Source organism: Sinocyclocheilus grahami, unplaced genomic scaffold (assembly GCF_001515645.1).
Source record: "Sinocyclocheilus grahami isolate Dianchi unplaced genomic scaffold, SAMN03320097.WGS_v1.1 scaffold747.1, whole genome shotgun sequence".
NCBI classification, from domain to species: domain Eukaryota; kingdom Metazoa; phylum Chordata; class Actinopteri; order Cypriniformes; family Cyprinidae; genus Sinocyclocheilus; species Sinocyclocheilus grahami.
Genome location: NW_015505926.1, coordinates 122,437 through 144,002, shown reverse-complemented (window position 1 = coordinate 144,002; position 21,566 = coordinate 122,437). Strand labels below are relative to the sequence as shown.

The 21,566-nt window shown below is 35.9% G+C and overlaps 2 protein-coding genes across 4 annotated transcripts; one reads left to right on the top strand and one right to left on the bottom strand.

Annotated features, from left to right (window-relative positions):
- Window positions 1–118: 118 nt before the first annotated feature.
- gid8b (GID complex subunit 8 homolog b (S. cerevisiae)) lies at window positions 119–4,465 on the bottom strand. Of its 2 annotated transcripts, none has more exons than XM_016245185.1 (5): window positions 4,313–4,465; window positions 3,452–3,580; window positions 3,151–3,347; window positions 2,386–2,583; window positions 119–1,159 (listed from the first exon to the last, which is right to left on the bottom strand). In XM_016245185.1, exons 2-5 carry the CDS (start codon window positions 3,570–3,572, stop codon window positions 986–988), a joined length of 690 nt encoding a protein of 229 aa, XP_016100671.1. In that variant the 5' UTR covers window positions 3,573–3,580; window positions 4,313–4,465; the 3' UTR covers window positions 119–985. The 2 variants fall into 2 exon arrangements, with proteins under 2 accessions (XP_016100671.1, XP_016100670.1); XM_016245184.1 differs by lacking the exon at window positions 4,313–4,465 and adding an exon at window positions 4,020–4,102 and having other exon boundaries at window positions 121–1,159.
- A 359-nt stretch (window positions 4,466–4,824) lies between these two features.
- Window positions 4,825–21,351, top strand: LOC107560895 (dnaJ homolog subfamily C member 5-like). 2 transcript variants are annotated; one of them, XM_016245182.1, is made up of 6 exons: window positions 4,825–4,992; window positions 16,573–16,731; window positions 18,323–18,536; window positions 19,063–19,234; window positions 20,452–20,460; window positions 20,700–21,351. In XM_016245182.1, the coding sequence occupies exons 2-6, from the start codon at window positions 16,622–16,624 to the stop codon at window positions 20,801–20,803; spliced, it is 609 nt and encodes a 202-aa protein (XP_016100668.1). In that variant the 5' UTR covers window positions 4,825–4,992; window positions 16,573–16,621; the 3' UTR covers window positions 20,804–21,351. The 2 variants fall into 2 exon arrangements, with proteins under 2 accessions (XP_016100668.1, XP_016100669.1); XM_016245183.1 differs by lacking the exon at window positions 20,452–20,460.
- The last annotated feature ends 215 nt before the right edge of the window (window positions 21,352–21,566 follow it).

The following is a 21,566-nucleotide window of genomic DNA, read 5'->3' as shown; positions in this document are numbered from 1 at the left end:
GTTCTTATTCTGACTCATTTGAAGTTTAATCTCTGGTTTGCGTCTTTACCTACCAACCGCAAACAATTATCATAATCAGTCATAAGAGAGCCAAAGCGGGGCTTTCATTTGCCATTTTGATTAGGTAAAAAACACTGCCTGCAACATTTAATAGGGCATCACAACGTAAGTATTTGGCCATTGCATTGAACAACAGCAGCAATTTTGAAAATCAAATAGTTTGGGGATTTAAAAAAAATAATATTTAATACCTATGTAAAGCATCTGACTTCAGAAGCTTACAATTTGATCTCTGCAATATCTATAAATCACAATTGAATGTCAACGTAAGCAGGAATACTATGACAATGTACAGTAGAAAACAATGTCACATGACTTTATAACATTATAATGCAATAACATTAGTACTCAAAAAAGGGCAGATTTTCTTTGACAGGGCCCTTTAACACGCATACAAAATGTATACTTGTGCACTGCAAATAAAAGTTGTGAAAGCACACAGAACTCGTTCTCCGCATTGGTACAATCATTCCACTCTCCTTGACACCACTGTTGTGCCGTAGGTACCTCACATCAGTGGACAAAGTCAAACAGTTAAAGTTAAATCTAAATAATGTGGTTCAGTCCTCAACTATATTTGTAGACTTTCTGAACATTCACTGACAAAATAGATAATAATCCTCTGCAAAAACAAAATGGCTAAAATACAAACAACTCAGCTCAGCAAGTCAAACATTGTGGTAACAAAAATCACAGAAATCCATCTGCGATAAAAGTGTTTCCATTTTGGCTAGGAGTCACCCTTAAATCTTAATCTCAGTTCCACAGCCCATTTAATGCAAAGTCTCTGATAAGCAACAAGTAAACAAACAAAAGGTTGATAAAAGGATGTTGAGTGTCAGTCACGGTGTATAAATAGTTAAGGAAAGGGAAAGTGTCCGTTTTGTTCCCCGCAGAATGCAAACATAGAGATGCCGGTTCGTTTTCACTTGGGGTCCTCGATGGTGCCTTTGCTAAGATCTGTCATTTTGGGGTACTTGACTTTCTTCTGGTCCAACTCGTTCTGAGCCCACAGCAGCAGTTTGAGGAGTTTGGCAAGTTTTGGTGTCGACTCCCTGTTTTCATAGTCCAGCACTGCCTGGTTTACCTCGCTCCACACCTGTTATAGAAGACCACATGCTGTCAATTACTGGCAGACTGAATGAATGACGCCCTTCATTACCCTCTACAAATGCCATGATTTACATCAAATTAAATGTGGGGGGAGGTGGACTGACATCAGTGAAAAGACATTTCAGAAAGGCAAGTTAATACATTGAGTACAGCTATATATATATATATATATATATAAAAAAAATATATATTTATCAGGCTCCTATATTTATGTTCAGTTATTTAACTTTAATTGTATAGAAAAGGACCTATACATTGTCATTAGAGTAAAATTACTGAACCTAAACATAGCAGCCTGACAAAAATGCTAATTTTAGATGAAGATTTCAGATGGCACTTAGAGGTTTTTGCATCTGAACTCTTCATATACATATATATACTGGTGAATCATTCACAGTAACACTGGGAATGTACATTAAGTATAAGGGATCAATTTCACATTGACTTAACTTAATATTTACTTTTTTGCTTAGTGGCCGAAGTACTCTACTGTTCAAAAGTTTGGGGTCTGTACGTTTTTTTTTTTTTTTTTTTAAATGAATACTTTTATTTATTTTAGTAATTTAGCAGACACTTTTATCTTAAGACTTAAATAATACAGAATATATTAAATTGATAAAGAATGAAATTACAGCAAGAGACTTTTCATTGTTACAAAAGATTTCTATTTAAAATTAACACGGTTTCTTTTGAACTATTCATCAAAGAATCCTAAAAATAATGTATCATGGTTTTCATAAAAATATTAGGCCACAACTTTTTAAATGATAAAACTATTTTACAATATACAACACAACCAAATATAGCCTTGGTGGATATGAAAAAAAAAATCTTCCAGACCCCAAACTTTTAAATGGTTGTATAGCCTATTTAAATATGTAAAATATCTTTCTGTATATTTAACAAACATGGCCTCTTTAAGTAAACCAAACAGTTCTCTGCCCTCACACTGTACTGGCCTTGAAAGTGAACTTTGATGTCCTGCAGGGCTGGAATAGCCATAAAAAGCATTTAAAAAAAAAATATATATATATATATATATATATATATATATTTATTATTAAATGTCAATCCAAAATGGGATCAAAATGACAATGCCAATATGTAAAAAATTACCAACTGGCTGGTGGCAGGTGTTAATTTTATACCCTGCTTAATAATATATTAAAAATAGCATTATTTATAACGATAAGACAGAACAACCAACTTTACCTTCTGTCTCTGCATCATGTTAAGTAGGTCACCGAAGGGCGACTCTTCTGGGTTATCAAACGCCAGGAGTGCGAGGGTGCGCTCCATCTCTGTCAGACACTCTCGGCTTTCCTCTCCCTGTTCAGCCAGCTGTGTCTGTGCAAACTCCAATGCAGCCTCAGTTTCCCGCAGGCGAATCAACTCGATCAGGTGTTGTTGCTAAAGGAGGAAAGCAGATAAACCTTACTTGATGTAAATTGAAAAGCATTCCCTTGTGATTTAGCATCAGACAGTTGGCAGTTTGAGTCAACTCAACAGTACAACTTTTTTTTTTATATAATAATATAAATATTTATATAAACATTTAATATTAAGGTTAACAACCAGTTTACAAAACAAAAGTCCAACAGTGCACAACTTCGAGTGGGCCCAAGAGGTATTTGGACTTTTGGCCACATTTAATGTTGTTAGATTAGATACAACTTTTTAGTTGGTTCGTTAGGTTCTAAATGATAAAGCAATAGATCTGCGTTCCAAATGGAAGAAAGTATCTGCACACTTTTATTTTCAAATATTAGTGGAACACATCCACAGATAGTGTGATGAACTACAGTTGTAGTACAAAAAGGTATCATTTTTTTGCAGATGACAGTTTGTCTGATATGTTGTTATCTATGCAATGACATTCATACATTTGTAGGGTGGCTTCTGTGTCAAAATACAGCCCTCAAACATATGAAGATATGTAATATATGTCATAAGCCAGTTGTCATTAACCTTCTTTACCTGAAGATGAAAGTACAGATATCGGTTAGTGTCCAGCAGCTCAGGATGCAGACTGTTTATCAGCGCAATGGCCTCTTGAATTTGCCCCTTCAGCACCATCTCCCTAATTTTTATCCTTTCATCCAGAGAGTCCAGATCAACACTTGGTTCAATGCCTGATTCCATCCTGAATTTCTCAGCTGCCTCTTTAAACCCCTCTATGTAAAAAGAAACAAACAAATTATGACACAGATCTTCTGACACTTGTATTAAAGCTGCAGCGGAAGGTGAAAAAAATATAAGTGGTCAGTTGATCACCTACCTGTCACCAGATAATTCATAATGAGCCGATTCATGTCTGCCCGCTGAATATGAACATTATTTAGCTTTTCCATCCACTCCTCTCGTGTTATGTCCTCTGGCTTTTCAGCATAACTCATCATGAAGTGTTCTATATTGGCAAAAACATACATAAAAATTATATCTAATAAAAAATACGCACGCGTGTGTGCGAGTGTAAAAACATACTATTATGTTTACTTTTTAAAGATTTTAGTAACAGAACGACTAGGACAATACTACAACAAGCTATAGAAAACGACAACGAGTCAGCTAATACACAATGAGAATATATAAATGAACAAAGTTATGGAAATCAAGCAAGATTACATTTTCGCTTGTGATCACCGGAAGCTCTAATTATAAAGGCCTGTATCATAACACTGAAGCCTGTACCGCTGGAAAGATCACAACAGATTTAAAAATGTCCGTAACAACAAACACATATAACCGTTAATACACACAGACATTCTCCAAGCTTTTATATATTATCATTCGTCTTCGACACTTAAAATAACTTGTCGATTATGCTAAATATTTTTTAATTTTACCTGAATGTGTACACTGTAATCGCCAGCAGCTCGGGGAGAAAGGCCGTACTAAGCTCTCGCGGTTTTTAAGGAAAACGAGATTTCAGCGCTACCTCGTTTGGATTGGCTGCCGATCGAATGCAGTTTAATAGCGTCGAGGTAGAGGACTGCTTACATTTAAAAAAAAAATATATATATATATAATAATTTTAAAGTATTTTCAAAATAACTCAAATATTACGCTCGTTGTAACTTCTATTTATTTTTTTACTTTACTTATTTATTTTTGAATGTTTTCATAAGCCAGCACTTACCTTGGCATTATCTCACTATACCATGAATTGCCCAAAATCGTTTTGACACTGCAAAACACAGCAGCCTTTCAGTAGATCGCTTTACGGTCAGAACTGTGTCCGGTTGATTTGGTCATTTCGTCATGTAAACGGCTTCCTTTTTCGTTTCCGCCCATTTGTATATGTCTAAATATATATGTATAAAACATTTTTATTTCCCCCCCCTCCTCTCCTTGTCCTTTCTTTCAGAGTACTGCCCACACTCCAGTCCAGTAGGTGGCGCTAAATGCACTTTTCAGTTGGTTTGCCAACCGCCAATAAAATTTAAAGAAGAAGAAGACGTTTATTTTATTTTATGGGAACATAACGAAACAATACAGATTGTAAAGAAAATATTCAATAAAGAAATAACAATAAGAGAGAATAAGATCTGCCAGAGGAAAAAAGAAGGGGGAAAAGATAACCAAGTAAAAAAAAAAAAAATAGATAAAAGAAGAAGTTTCCGCCTATTTTCCTTTCGAGCGTGACGTCAGCGCACGACTCCCATTGACCGTTGAGCGGAGACGCTGCTCGCGAGCACAGGACGCCGTATCCGAGTCCCGCAGGCTGATTTACTCCTGCTTGAAGGCCGTTTATAGATATAGGAATTCATTTACGAACAACTGAGGAACTGCACTTCTACCTACGCTTCTCCCTTGACGGTAAGAAACGAGAACGCAGCAAGAGGAAAACCCTGTCTGTGCGCCTCAATCCTGCTACACATGCATGCTGCCCTTGCTCATGGATTAGTAACGTTACGGTTGGAGTAGGTTTTTGAGCGAGAAAGCTTAATGCATTAAAGGGATAGTTCACTGTTAGTAAAAAAAAATAAAATAAAAATTCTCAGCCTCATGTCGTTTGAAACCCACATGACTGACTTTTTTCTTGGAACACAAAATTAAATGTTAAAGACTGACAGATTCAGTAACCGTTCGTTTTATTTTCCATAGCGTTAAATTGAACGGTGGCTGCGGCTGTCATCCTGCATTTCCGTTTTGGTACAGACTTGAAACAAGATACAATCTCTATATTTGGGTGAACTATTCCTTTAACAAGCTAAACAATATGGATGCTGAGCGCAGAACTGGGAGATTAAAGGCTCTAAATCTCCAAACCCCGTCAGTCAACACGGGACCGTTTGGCCTCCATCAGCATTGAAACTCGTCCCACCAGGCTGTCATCAGTATTTGCGGTTATTCGTTAGATTTGCGTTGCTGCTCAATCTCAAACAGTGGTTTGCTTTCTAATCCTCATAGACAACATACTGCCAGCTGTCACTGGCTTTCCTGTTTCTTGACAGATAAGTGAGAGAAGTGATAGGCCCTTGACTCTATATTGCTATCAAGTCTTTGAGTTGTAATTATCTAGCCTGCTATTAATGTGTATGATTTTTGATTGATGGGTATAATTTTATAGGTGTGTGTTTTTGTTTGTGTGTGTGTTGTGTGTGTGTGTGTGTGGTCACATGAGTTCTGCATTGTAACTCATGACACTTAACCACCTCTCTACTTTGTACTTTCTCTTTCTCCTAGAGTTCAGCTCAGTGTACATCAACTGCTACTGCTAATTGTTCTTGATTGTAAATTTAACAAAGAAGTGATTATGCGATTATAGAAGTTGTGCTGAGCAATTTAAAGGGATAGTTCACCCAAAAAAATTAAAATTCTGGCATCAATTACTCACACACATCAGAAATGTAGCAGTGAGGCTTTTTTTTTTTTAACAATGGAAGTCAATGGTAACCAAACCTGATTTGTTACCGAAAATCTTAAAAGCATTTTCTTTTAAATACCACAGAAGAAAGTAATATGGGTTTGGAACATGTGTGAGTAAATGTTGAAATTTTTTTTATTTTTTATTAATGCTTCAACATTTCCATTGAACTGTAACATGTAACTGAATTCTCTTGCTTGCTGTGTTTCAATGTTTTTTTTTTAGCTTGTTCTAGTTGTTTGAGTTTCTGCTACCATCAGTCCTGTTTTTTCATCTTTGTGCTTTGTCCGAAGTGCTCAGTCTCCCACATACTTCTGTTGTCATAGCCTGACAAATCTCAGTTTTGAATACTACTGTCGGTTGGCTGTCCATTTTGTCCTACATTTGTTTCTAAATATTGCTGCATAACTCTTGAGTGGTCCTTCTCATTCAGAAGACCTGCTGAAAGCACCATCTGTAAAAAAAAATGGATAATGTACTGGCAGAAAATTACCAGGACATTTTCTGTTAAATTTACGGACATTTCCTTAAACTTTAAAACAAAAAATTCTGTAGATTTACATTATCTTCTGTACCATAAATGGACAATCCGTTATGCAGAAATTTCTACAAAATTATAGCATAGGCCTGTCTTTAATAGCAAATAAATCCAGCACAATATATACAAATTGAACATGGTTTATTTTTACCTCATGTAAACATTCTTAAAGGGGTCATATGATATGATGTTGCTAAAAAGAACAGCATTTGGTGTATTTTGTGTAATGAAATGTGTTTATGCGGTTTAAGGTTCAAAAAACGCATTATTTTTCACATACTGTACTTTATTGTTTCTCCTCTATGCCCCGCCTTTCTGAAACGCGTCGATTTTTACAAAGCTCATCGGTCTGAAAAGCGAGGTGTGCTGTGATTGGGCAGCTATTCAGTGCGTTGTGATTGACCCTAATACCTCAAGCGTGTGACGGAAATGTTACGCCCCTTACCATACTGTGATGCCCTGTCCGGCCGGAGGGACGAGACATAAACATGAAAACCCATTATAAACGAAACGAGGCATTCGTTGCATCCAGTGGGGACATAATTCTGGATTATAATGACTTGTACTGTCTTTTTGCGCGTTGCGTTGCATCATAAAACCATGTCTGCATTTGTGATCTGAGAAATGACAAACAACAAGTGCTACTCTACACTGCCCAAAAAACTCGCTTTAAATATAAAAAACGTACTTAGTCTCTGAGTCAGAACAGCTGGCATTGTAGTCTACTCTCCCAGGATCAGGAAACGGTCCTCAATAAAATGTGCTGCACACATCTGAATATTTGGTTTGAAGTTAGGGCTGTCGCGGTGAGGGAATTTCCCTTGCGGTCATTTTGTACCATGCTATTGAGCATTCCCTTGCTCAATAGCATGGTATGCAGTATTATCGCCATACACACGCACACACACACACACACACACATATATATATATATATATATATATATATATAGTCTGTGTGTTTGTGTTACGATATAACTAACGAGGTCATATTCAGAAACCAATGAAACCGAAACCAAATAGCGTTGAAACAGGAAGTAAACAGAAGAGAATGACAAAATAACGGTCCACATAACAGAACATGAACCTGACAATAAGATCGTTAGTCTATCGTTAGCCTATATGTATAACAGTTAGTTCTGATCTGATCTTCTAATCTGACTGGACAAGAGACTTTCTATTGATATTTCCACCAAAATGGAAAGTGCGCATTCTAGACGGACTGTCAGTCAGTGCAGTTACAGTGTTGCGCCACATGGTGGTGGAAAGGGACTGTCTTTGAGTGAGTCTTTAAACCGTTCATTCAACTACACGTTAAAAAATGCTGATTCATTCATTCAAAGAGAGACATAATGAAACGCGCTGTTGAAACCATTTTAACTGAGCACCACTTTAGAAGGCTCAGCTGACCAGCTATGCGTCGATGCTAAGACAGAGATTTTGCTTTCCTTGGACATGACAACCTATTTTCACAAATATATATGACTCGGCCTGGAGGACAGATGCAAGTAATCAGACAGAAAAAAGAAAACATGAGCAGGAACTTGTATAATATTGGTGTTGCACCAAATAGTGGTCACAAAGATAAACTTCACTGTGAAACAGTCAAGATTCAAAATATTTTAAAATACATTGGAAAAAATAAATACAGACAGGGCTGTCATTAATAATTGCTATAGACTTATAGTCATTAGTCAAGTGAAATGTTCCAGTGTTGACACCATTTTTCTATAGGAGAACACAATATTATTTAAAAGGACAGTTCACCCAAAAATTTAAATTCAGTAATCAGTTACTCACCCTCATACCGTTCCAAATCCATAAGAATTTTATTCATCTTTGGAACAAAAATTAAGAGTATTTTTAATGAAATCTCTATGCTTTCTGTCCCTCCATTGGCAGCCTATGCAACTACCATTTCAAGGTCCAATAAGGTATAGCTCTCAGATTTCATTAAAAAGGATCTTCATTAGCGTTCCAAAAATGAACAAAAGTCTAACAGGATTGGAATGAGATTTTTCATATAATATTTTGGGTGAAATAACCCTTTAAATTAGATTACTAACCTCTAATTTGTGCTAAATTATCTGCATCTCCAATTGACATGGTTCTGCAAAAATACTTTCTTGTACAGTATTTGAAATTATGGAACAGATTCATGCACTCATGCCTCATAGTTCAATGTTAAACTAGGAGAACTACAATCTTAATTAAGAGCAGGGCTCCAAGTGTTTGTGTGCTTTTAGTATGTCTTGCCATGTGCCAATTTGAGGAAACCACTTTTTTTTTCCATTTCTTTGTTCGGTCCAAGGTCCATGTTGAGATTTGAAAAAAAAGCTCAAATTGTACATAGATTCTTGAAGTTGTTCATACATGAGTCTTGGAAGCGTAGCCATTTGGTTCCCTTCATCTGAACCTTTGACCCTTGTTCAGGATTTCTTCACAGGAAGACTATAAATGACAAGAAATGAAATTAATGAAACTGAAGTACAAATGAAAATTCTGTCATTAGTTACTCACCCTCATGTCGTTCCAAACCCGTAAGACCTTCGTTCATTGTCAGAACACAAATTAAGGTATTTCTGATGAAATCCGAGAGCTCTCTGACCCACAGTGCATGCGTGTGGTGCTGCTGACGTAGACCCCGCATACGCTGCACCTTGTTTCCTGGCAAATGAACGCACACGCATGTGTCGTGGACTCGTGGTACTCTCTTTAATGGCAGCAGACTCTCCCAGGAGAGAAGAAATCGTTGAATAAAGTTGAACAACTGATGTCACATGGACCATTTTAACAATGTCCTATATACTTGACCATGGTAGGACCCTTGCTGTCCTATTGGGGTCCTATTATGCTTTTTCACTTTTTCAACTTTAGTCTGTTAGTCTGTAATGTTGCTGTTTGAGCATAAAAAAGATCTGCAAAGTTAGAAAGTTCAAAGTCCACTTCAAAAGGAAATATTTTATTTAACAGAAGTCACTTTTCAAAAACTACAACGAATGACTCGTTTGGACTACAACGCACATTTTCCGGGATTTGTGATATCACAAATATCGACGAATGGGACGAGACCTGGTTGAGCTGCACTAGAGAAGGCAACGAGTGTTATCACACACATATGTCAGAGGCACGCTAGCTTTCCCAAGGCAGACAAACTTGGAGTGGTTACAATTATCCGGGTTTAAATCTCGCTCAAATTGATTTGATTTTGACACAATATTTACACTGAAGCTCGCAGGCGGCTATGGTAAGGGGCGTGACATTTCCCGACCAGGTGCCGAGTGCTGCCAATCACAGCACCCACACTGGCCCAGCTAACCAATCACAGCACACACTGGCCCAGTTAACCAAGCACAGCACACACTGGCCCAGCTAACCAATCACAGCACACACTGGCCCAGTTAACCAAGCACAGCACACACTGGCCCAGCTAACCAATCACAGCACACACTGGCCCAGCTAACCAATCACAGTACATTTAATATTTCAGAAGGCAGGCTTTCATTTGATACAGGAACTATTCGAGCTGTTCATGCTAGACTGGGGAGAGAGGTGTTGTAATAATGTAAAATAATGTGTTTTTTGAACAACCTAGTATGAGAGCCTGTTCTAGTACACCCCCAAAACAAAATCAAGACTTTGTAAAAGAGCATAATAGGGCCCCTTTTTCTTGACAATTCCTCTGCCAGCTCCTGTTGAAGGCATAAAGCGCTCTAAACACAGTTGTATCGCACTTCAGATTTAACGTCATCACAGCTGCTTAACATCACCTCAGTAATACGCCAGATGCTTTACGACACGCTCAGTAACAAATACACCACACCACAAAAGTTAATAAACAATAAACAGTGAGCACACTGTAGCACGTACCTCCACATCGATAAGACGTAACGGTATGCTGTAAATGTTAAATATGACGGCTCCGACATTGCCAAACAAGCCACACAGCAACAATGTTACAGTTTGTTACATTTAACAAAAAATAATTTACCACGCAAGTGTAAGAAAGGTTCCCCAAACCCGAAATTCGACTTTAAAATGTAATTTTGACCGTGACTATCTCCGTGAGTAATGGCGCCTGCTCTAGCACTGTTTTCGCACCAATAATCAACTGAGCTTCTTGTTCCCACAATGCAAAGCGTAATTCAAAAATACGGAAAAACACCTGTAAAAACCAAATATGGAAAATTCCTTCAAATTATTACGGTATATTGTACTGTATTTTTACAGACTTTTTTTTTTAACAGTGTATGTCTCTGTATTGGTTGCCCTGAGAAGATCTTGGTTGGGGAAACCACTACATAACAAGCTCATACAATTCTCACTCAGCCTGATATATGGGGCAGTGCAGTGTGACACACTATATTTAACACAGACGCACTGGCAGTTCCACGTGTTTAACTGCCAGAATAAGACTTCAGTAGTTTAATATACACACTTTGAGTCTGATAAAAAAAAAAAGACATGGTCACACTGGATTGATACCTTTATGTAACTGCTATTTAAATGATCATAATAAAATTTACAAATAAATGTAACAATTAATTGGCTAGAAAATGTTAAGAATTCTTACTACATGGTTGAGAGATTGTTTTAACCCTGGCAAATGGGTTGTTTATGGTAGAATATAACACATTAACAAATTTGAATGCATCTCAGTTGATGATTCAGTTTTCATAAAGATTATATTGGAGTGATATTACAGGCATGCAGATGATGATTAAAAGGTGTGATCACATTGTGAGATTAACGCTCGGTTGAAAATGACTGTTATAGATTACATCACACTGAAAAGAGTTTATAATAAGGGTATTTGTTCACCTGATAAATACATACAAAACATTTTACTTTTATCCTACAAACTTCTTTTTTGTGTGTAAGGTGTAGTTCACAGCATTAGCAAAATGCCCAATTACTGACAGAAAATGAGAGAAATGTTCAAAGAAAATAAGGATGCTTTCTACAGATAGAGAAAATAAAAAGAGATTGAGGAAGAAAGGACAACCCAGTGAGGTAGAAGGAGGAAGAGTAGACAGACAGAGATGTGACCTGCAAATTCAAACATCACATAGCACACATTTAATGTAGGTCACTGTATGCTGTCACAGGAGGGAACATAGTCAACCACCTTTTCTCAAAACAGGGATTTCCACACTTTTTTGTCAGAACCCTCTGAGATTTTAAATGATTCATTTGTAGTTTTGCATGTTCGTAGTTATTTGATGTCATTTGTTGGTCACTTAACATGCAAGTAAACAAATGAAACATTTAATACTTTGTAAAAAAGTGTTTTTTAATTATTTATTTAAAGTTTATATTTTTATGATTTATTAATTATTAGCTTTTCATCAACTCATAAAACACAAAATACAGGGTAAACCCAAATGCTGTGCTTCTTGGAAAAAATAAATGCACATTAAAAATCTTCATTTTGATATTCTCCATACAAAGCTGTAAACCTCAAAAAGAGGACAAAAAACCCATAAACTATCAAAAAGGATCCATACAACTTGTGCACTCTATTGCAAGATTGACACTCTTCTGTTCGACAATATTAGCCCGTCTTCCATTTTCAGTGTGTGTTTTTTAGTGATCATGATGTACCACTCTTCTTAAGTCTCCAGTATCTCCTCCTTCAGATTTATTTACACATGCCGTTCTCATAACTGAATCTGTTATGAGCCAATTTTGACTGTCAACCATTAATAACAGAATTAATCTGCAGATCTTAACAACCATTCCACTGTTTTGGTGACTACTGTATGTCTCAGGGTTAGTGAGGTCTCTACAAGAATACTATTTGCTGCTGATTTTTCCCAGCATACCTCTCAGTCTTCCCAGGTTCTGGAAAATCAATTTCCATGAGAGTTATCATGATAATCTTGTTGTGGATCTTAGTTTCTTCATATCTGATATTAGAAAAATGGCAAGAAATGTTTTGTCATCAACACAAGACTGTGATTTTCCATAAAAATAGTGCTTTCAGCTGTTCGTTCATCACATTTACTCCTCATTAGTTTGGTCTCTATTCTAGTTCTTTGAGATCTTATGTGCCCGTCCTTCCAGCTTTTGAGCACCACCTGTTTGCTCCTTATGTTGTTTTGATAGATGATTCAGATTCAGATCCATTCAGTTGTCTCTAACTTCTTGAAGCTCCTTATTTTTGGTCAATAATCAATAACGACAATGTTGCTTTAGTATCATTGACGTACTATTAGTTTTTTATATATATTTTCAGTTTTAATTTTGTTGCATTTTATTAGTTTAGTTTTTTGAATGTCTACTTTTTTATTAAATTTTAGTTTATTAATTTTTTTGTTAGTTTAGTGTTTGAAGTTTAAATTCTGACATTTACTCACCTTCAAGCTGTTCCAAGCCTGTATGAGTTTCTTTCTTCTTTTGAACACAAAAGAAGATATTTTGAAGAATGTTGGAAACTAAACAGTTGCTGTTAGCCTTTGACTTCGATAGTATGGGGGAAAAATACTAGAAGTCAATGGCTACCGTCAATTGTTTGGTTACCCTCATTTTTCAAAATATCTTCTTTTGTGTTCAACAGAAGAAAGAAACTCATACAGGTTTGAAATGACATGAGGTTGACAATATTTTCACTTTCATACTAAATTAAAAAAAAAGAGAAATTTTGCTTTGGCAACCAGCTGAAAAAAAGTTATGAAAGTAATTAATTGTATTTAATGATTTTATTTTAAGTTTTGGTTGACCATAACGACTCTGGTTTAGGAACGTCGACACTATTACTTTGTGTGTGTGCTTGTTCATTGTGAACAGACTCTCATCAAACACGCTCCACTCGCTCCTGCTATTTCATCCCTCTACAAACAGACCTTTTAAAACCAGCAGCACATAATACAAGCCACATCATTTCACCTGCTCGGATAGACAGAGAAAAGAGGATGCTTCAAAATATCTTCTTTTGTGTTCAACAGAAGAAAGAAACTCATACAGGTTTGAAATGACATGAGGTTGACAATATTTTCACTTTCATACTAAATTAAAAAAAAAAGAGAAATTTTGCTTTGGCAACCAGCTGAAAAAAAGTTATGAAAGTAATTAATTGTATGTAATGATTTTATTTTAAGTTTTGGTTGACCATAACGACTCTGGTTTAGGAACGTCGACACTATTACTTTGTGTGTGTGCTTGTTCATTGTGAACAGACTCTCATCAAACACGCTCCACTCGCTCCTGCTATTTCATCCCTCTACAAACAGACCTTTTAAAACCAGCAGCACATAATACAAGCCACATCATTTCACCTGCTCGGATAGACAGAGAAAAGAGGATGCAAACATAGTGGCGTGGGAGGATGTTAGAACACAAACAGAGGGACCTGACAGAGAACTTGATTTGATGGATAAACCTATACAGGAAAGACATGGACAGCGATGTTCATTAAGCTGTGGAGACTTTGGCAGCCATCTCTAGTCCACAGACTGAGATGGCCACTAAAGAATTAGTCCGACCATATGGTGGTGCAGAGACAGGAGGGGGGAGGGAGTGTGTGAGAGAGGCAGAGAGATGGATGTAGTGGCTGCATTGCAGAGCCCTGCTCCTGATGAAAACTCTATTAGTAATCACATTTAATCAACCGATGAAGCAGGAAGTCCATCTGCTAGCTGCCCAGACATACACACTTATTCTGACACATTATTTAAACACAAAACCTTGTAGTAAAAATATAAATGAAATACAAATTGTAGCAACAGACTTTTACATACATTTTTTGTTTTCTGTAGTAAATGTAGGTGGTGTTTCTCTGTGTAAAAAATACTGCCATGATGCTAAGGTGTTGTGGGAGGTTGCCGGGGCATTGATATGTGGTTGCTAAGGTGTTTTGAGTAGTTTTTGTGATGTGGTTGTTGCTAGTGTGCTGAAGTACGCAAATGTTGTATTCATTTTTTAAAGAAAGTAATAGTTTTATTCAGCAAGAATGCAGTAAATTGATCAACAATGAAAGTAAAGAAATTTTATAATGTTCTAAAAAAATTATTTAAAATAAATGTCGTCTTTTTTGTATTCATCAACGAATCCTGACATGTATCAGGTTTTCAGGAAAAAATATTAAGCAGCACAGCTGTTTTCAACATTGATAATAATAAGAAATGTTTCTTGAGCACCAAATCAGCCTATTAAAATGATTTCTGAAAGATCATGTGACACTGAAGACTGGAGTAATGATGCTGAAAATTCTCACAGAAATAAATTGGATTTAAAAACAGTTAAAAAAAGAAAACATTTATTTTAAATTGTTATAATATTTCACACTGTTACAATTTTTTTCTGTATTTTTGATCAAATAAATGCAGGTTTGGTGAACAACTTTTGACTGGTAGTGCACTTTATTAACAATTGAGAAATTTCTTCAAATGCATGATTTTGAACACAGTTAATGATATTGTGGTCCCTTAATTCTGGTCCTTTCTTCAGGTTTTTTTTTATTTTATTTATTTATTTTTGTTTGTTTGCTTGTCAAAAGCAAATATATTTCCAAGCAAAAATCATAATTTGTAATTGTCTAGGAAAGTAATAGCTAATAATTATATATATTAATAATTATCATTATTATTAAGAATAATAAGAGGTTTGAAAATCCGAAGCATGAGCAATAGTATTAGAAATCTCCAGCAATATCTGAGCAGATGTTGAATTTTTTTGACACGCATCATCAAAGACTGCTCTGAGGTAATGTCAGTGAAATTCAGACATTCATTTAGAAGCCTCAAAACAAACAAACAAACAAAATCTCACAGGGTTTGAGAAGGGACAGAAATAACCCTTCACTTATTCAGATGCTCCGCTAATACTAATCTGCTAATGCTCGCTGACAAGCTGCACGATTAGCCTGGAAAGGAGGCGAAACTGTCTCGCACCACGGCACAGCAAGCTCCTCGCATGAGGAAAAGTGGTGTTTGTACTCATTTAAAGAGTCGTCATACGTGTATTTTTTTGTTTTCTCCAAATAATTGGTTATTGACATGTGAAATGTCTCCTCACCTGGCAGCCTTTTTGTGTGGAGGTGCCTTAACCTGAATTACTCTGGGTTAATTGGTTAATTGTCTTTGATTCATACTGGAGGATGTAACTTCTGATCCTCTCTGTGTGGAAGATGTGTGTCTCTGTGTATCTCCCTTGCTCTTCCCATGTGTTTTCACTTGTACACATACCTGACAATCATGTAGCTAATACTCCGACTGAGCCAGCCTTTTATCCGTCTGCATAAAGTGAACTTTCAATGAGGGGGAAATGTGCTTAATTGTTCTAAAAATAATGCCACACTGCAAAAAAAAAAAATATATATATATATATAATAATTTTAATCAATCAGATTTAAGCTTGCAATCTTGTTCTTTTTGCTACTTGAATCAGTTCATGGATTAAGATACGAATATTAGTGTTGTAATTTTACAGATTTATTTATTTTTTTAAACCGCTGAGGTTTACTCATCCAGTGCATGAGGGGTATAAAACCTAGCATCTTTGACATACTATATTAACAAACTATGGTTGGGGCACATTGATTCTAATTGTCATATCAGGTATTGTATACGGATAGTATACAAATACAGGGGTTAGACATGGCAAAGAATACCACACCCAAAAGCTCTCCAGCTCCTCTCTGAATGCTAGAGTCACATGACTTTTTTTCAGCTGTGTGGATCCTCAGTTAATGCACTGACTCAGAACAGGGACATTTGTGGAAATGAGCCTATGACTCTCACTGATGTAATAATGGTGGTGTTTTGCTGCACTAAAGGGTATGGATTATGGGTTTTAGATTCACAGAAATAGTGTATAATGACATTTCAAGTTTTATTGCCATATCACTGGGATGGCAGTATGTGTATGCTTTAATTTTTTTTTTGTATGTTACGCTGCTGTGTAAAAAAGACAAAGACAAAAAGCAGTGCAAGAATAAAAGCAGACCCAGTATATACAGCGCATATAACATGTTTCTCTGCTTTTTCTTTCAGAAAGAGGTGTTTGTGGTGTGAGGGGAGCGTGTGTGCACGCGTGTGAGTAATGGCGGAGCAGCAGAGACAGCGTTCACTCTCCACGGCAGGAGAATCACTATATGTGGTCCTGGGCATTGATAAAAACACGACACCAGAAGACATAAAGAAATCCTACAGGTAAGACACTCTTAATGGACATAGAAAGATTGTTCCAACAATCTTTCTCGAAAATAGTGGAGAAAACAAAGATTTCAATGTCTTAAAGGGATAGTTCACCCATTCTGTCATCATTTACTCGCCCTCATGTCGTTCCAACCCTGTATGCATTGCCACAGAAGAAAGTAAGTCATAGTGAGAGTGAGGAAATTATGACATTTTTGGGTGAACAATCCATTTGAGTGTCCAATTAAATCCACTAGGGGGCGACAGAACTTTTCCTCATTTCCTCTCATGAAAACTTGCTACCATACTGTTCTTACTACTGCTGTTTTATATATAGTATGCATACTTTGAACAGTATGTAAATTTTCTGTGTGCATGAATACTCAGGTGACCGATTATGCTTGCCAGCATTTATCATGAAATAATACTTAGTATTTTACATGCTATTATTAAATAATAGTTGCTAGTTAATATATCGTGGAGTTATTAGTAGTGGAAGTCGTCATAGTCGGGTGACCTTCTATAGTGGTGAATGGAAACTACAACAAATATAATTTTTTGCATTGCTGTTTGTTCCAATATCAAAGAAAAAACAATCCATTCAAGCATTTCTAATATGATTTTCCAAAAGAGGAAGAAAAAAAAATATTGAGAGATTGATTGTTGCACTTTTCCAAAGTAATAAAATACAAAGTATATTGTTATATATGAACAATAAAATACATTTTAAAAATAAATAAATAAATAAAAAACCTTTAAAGGGATAATTCATCCAAAAATGAAAATTCTGTCATTAATTATTCACCCTCATTTTGTTCCAAACCTTTAAGACCTTAAAATTTAAATATTTTTGATGAAATCCAAAAACTTTCTGACCCTGTATAGACAGCAAGGGAACTACCACGTTCAAGACCCAAAAAAGGTAGTAAGGACATCATTAAATTAGTCCATGTGACATCAGTGGTTCAACCTTAATGTTATGAAGCTACGAAAATTTGTTTGCAAAGAAAAAAAAATAAATTATTCCACAATTTCTTCTCTTTCGCGCATTCACAACGCATGAGTGTGCAATCCTCTGCTTGCAAACAAGATGCAGCACATCTGGGTTTTACGTCAGAACGCCAGCTCCTCCGTCAGCAGCATCACACAGTCGTTATTTTTGTTTTATTTGAGCACAAAAAGTCGTCTTGTAGCTACATAAAATTACGGTTGAAATGCTGATGTCACATGGACTGTTTTAACGATGTCCTTACTACCTTTCTGGGCCTTGAACATGTCAGCACCGTTGCTGTCTATGCAGGGCCAGAAAGCTCTCAGATTTCATCAAAAATATCTTAATTTTTGTTCCAAAGATGAATGAAGGTCTTACGGGTTTGGAACGACATGAAGGTTAGTAATTAATGACAGAATTTTAATTTTTGGGTGAACTAACCCTTTAATAACTGTGGTAATAACACATAAACACAGTCTGTGAAAAGAGTCCATTTTTTTAACATAATATTTAACGTTAACACACCTAAAAGCAGATTGGCAAGGATGCTGGACAAAGGTCATGGTTGCATTAATTCTTAGGAAGTTCAATTATTTCTTCTCTTCTGATTTGCAGAAAACTAGCTCTGAAGTTCCACCCAGACAAGAATCCTGACAATCCAGAAGCGTCTGAGAAATTCAAAGAAATCAACAATGCTAATGCCATTCTGTCGGACCCCACCAAACGCAACATCTATGACAAATACGGATCTCTGGGCCTCTACGTTGCAGAACAGTTTGGAGAGGAGAATGTTAACACGTACTTTGTATTGTCCAGCTGGTGGGCCAAGGTTAGTCATACACACAAGCACACACAAGACCATTAAGATATAAGATATATATACTATATTCTTCAAGTTAGATCACTACCATTCAGTTTGGAGTCAGTCATTTTTTTTTAAAGAAATTAATACTTTTATTCAGCAAGAAATTAAATGCATTAAATTATTCAGATGTGACAGTATCTCAAAAGATTTATATTTCAACAGTTTCAACAAAAATATTAAACCGCAAAACTGTTTTCAGCATTGATAATGACAAGAAATGTTTCTTGAGCAGCAAATCAGCATATTAAAATGATTTCTGACGGATCATGTGACACTGAAGACTGGAGTAATGATCCTGATCCTGAAAATTAAGCTTTAACATCACAGGATTACAGTTTACATTTTAAAATAAACAAAAAGAGAATAAAAAAAACCTGGATGAGCATACAAGACTTCTGACCCCAAACTTTTGGATGGTAGTGCATATAGTAAGTTTGTGTACATGCTGTTATTTATGTTGAATTCCTCTTTTTTTCCACCCTCTGGACAGGCATTGTTTATATTCTGCGGTGTGGCCACAGGCTGTTATTTCTGCTGTTGTCTGTGCTGCTGTTGTAACTGCTGCTGTGGGAAGTGTAAACCTCATCCTCCTCGGTCAGATGAGCCGGAATTCTATGTGTCTCCTGAAGACTTGGAAGCTCAGATGCAGTCTGATGAGAGAGGTGAGACACACTGACAGACAGTCATTTACAATAGTCAAATAAACACGATAATGTTGACATGAAATCAAAATGAAAGTTTTGTGTCTATTAGTCCATGTATTTTAGCTTTTTAATACCATTCATAAGCTAGTGTACTTACAAAAGGTATTGTAATGAACTTCCCCACATACCACCTGCCACTGACAACCAATAGCAAGTACCAAATTATGCTTTGGTGACTTAAAGGTACAGTGGGGCAAAAAAGTATTTAGTCAGCCACCAATTGTGCAAGTTCTCCCACTTAAAAAGATCCCCACTGTATAGCTCACCCAAAAATGAAAATAGTTTAATCACCCTCAGGTTGTTCCAACCCTGTATAATTTTCTTTCTTTTGTACAAAAGAAGGTATTTTGAAGAATGTTGGTGTCCAAATAGTTCTTGGTTCCCAGTGACTTCTATAGTATTTTTTTCCCATAATATTTGGTTACCCAAATTCTTCAAATTATTTTCTTTTGAAAATCAAAGAGGTTTAGAACAACTTGACGTTGAGTAAATGATGACAGAATTTCATTTTTGAGTGAACTGTCCCTTTAATGTTTTTTATTAAATTAGTTTACTGTGTATTATTTCATTGTTTAGTCATAACCAAATATAACAAAGAATGCAGTTCTGCAGAAAATGCAAAATATGTAACCTAAATCCACATTATTTATTTTACTTTAATACAATTTGAATAAACTTAAAATTATAATAAAATAATAAAAAATGAGTGCACATTTCTTTTAAATGTTAATTATTAAAACAATATTTAGACAAATAAGAACTATGCAGTTGCTTTAAAATGTACAATAACACTGTTAAATGTAATCCGAGTAAATTAATATTAAAATATCATGATGCCTAAAACCACAGCATTTAAAAAAGTTTGGTTTCTAGTGTTTTTTTTTAAAGACATATTTATTATTAATTTTAACATCAGCCGCTCCTTTTTGTTTGTTTGTTTTGTTTTAAGACCTTCAATATATCCTAGTTCCATATTCTTGGATTTTTAAATAGGAAATACATCTGGAAATAAAACTGTGTTGAGCAAACTGTTTCATTGGGCCTTTAATAAATGTCCATAGCGCAGTTCAGTGCATGTTATTGTAAAGTGATAATGATTGTTTCATAATCTTTCATCACAATGTCATCATTTTATCTGCTTCTGAAAACTTTTCTTTTCTGCTGTCATAACTAAGGCCGTGCAGGTGGGTCAATAATATCATTGGTTTCAATCAAATCCCAGTGAATAAAGTCCAGTTTTTCTTAGAATTACAGTTCAAATGCCTTCAGATTGTTTATTTAGCCAATAAAAGGTCTGTTCAGTATTTGAAGTGGCCTCCCTGGCACTCACAATCATGCCTGTAATGCTTAGCAACAGGGTTCAGTTTGAGTTGCTAGCTGCTCATATTATAAAGCAGCGTGACACTGGTGTGTGTTTCCACAGATGGCAGCAGCCCCATTGTGATGCAGCCGTCCTCTGCCACAGAGAACACTCAGCTGACCGCAGACTCTCACCACACCAGCTACCGGACAGACGCCAGCTATTAAACCTCTCTCACAGACACACGGGACCACCATGCCAGAAAAAGTCACGGTGGGCAATGGGTGATCCAGAGGAAAGAGGATGAGCGGTTAGTTAGTTACAGTATCATTGGAAAACCTGAAACGCTCCACTGTACATGGCAAGAAGCGAGTTTATTTTTATTTGCCTTTAAAAAAAGGCAAATAAAGCTACATCTTGCCGACAGCTCTTGTTATGCACTGATTATCACACTGCATTTGTCTACATAATAAGTTAAAATAATTTTGATCAATCTTAATTGAAGCATTAATTAGTTTCCACAACAACAGGACACAAGGAAGTATTTTTGTATGCTTAGTGCATTCAGCTATCATAATGGATAATGAAGCTGGCATTACGCTGACTCGAAAAAATTTGATAATTGTAGAGGTTGTCACACATACCCTACCATTCAAAACCATTCATACCATTTTTCAGAAAGGATGCATTAATTTGACTGAAAGTGACAGTAAAGACATTTTACAAAAGATCTTTATTTCAAATGCCATTCTATTGAGCTTTGTTCATCAAAACAGAAATATTAAGCAGCACACCTGTTTTCAACACTGATAATAATAAATCAGTATAGCAAATCAGCATATTAGGATGATTTCTGAAGGATCATGTGACACTGAAGAGTAATGATGCTGAAAATTCAGCTTTGCATCACAGGAATAAATTACTTTTCAAAATGCATTAAAATAGAAAACTGTGTAATTGTAACAATAATTCACAAAATTTATGTTTTTA

Excerpts from the sequence above, each read along its gene's own strand:
- gid8b (XM_016245185.1), bottom strand. The coding sequence starts at position 3,572 with ATGATGAGTTATGCTGAAAAGCCAGAGGACATAACACGAGAGGAGTGG. Across the intron at positions 2,584-3,150 it reads ATCTGTACTTTCATCTTCAG|CAACAACACCTGATCGAGTT; the intron begins GTAAAGAAGGTT and ends TTCCTCCTTTAG. Across the intron at positions 1,160-2,385 it reads ACATGATGCAGAGACAGAAG|GTGTGGAGCGAGGTAAACCA; the intron begins GTAAAGTTGGTT and ends CTTCTATAACAG.
- LOC107560895 (XM_016245182.1), top strand. The coding sequence starts at position 16,622 with ATGGCGGAGCAGCAGAGACAGCGTTCACTCTCCACGGCAGGAGAATCA. Across the intron at positions 16,732-18,322 it reads GACATAAAGAAATCCTACAG|AAAACTAGCTCTGAAGTTCC; the intron begins GTAAGACACTCT and ends TCTGATTTGCAG. Across the intron at positions 18,537-19,062 it reads TGTCCAGCTGGTGGGCCAAG|GCATTGTTTATATTCTGCGG; the intron begins GTTAGTCATACA and ends CCCTCTGGACAG.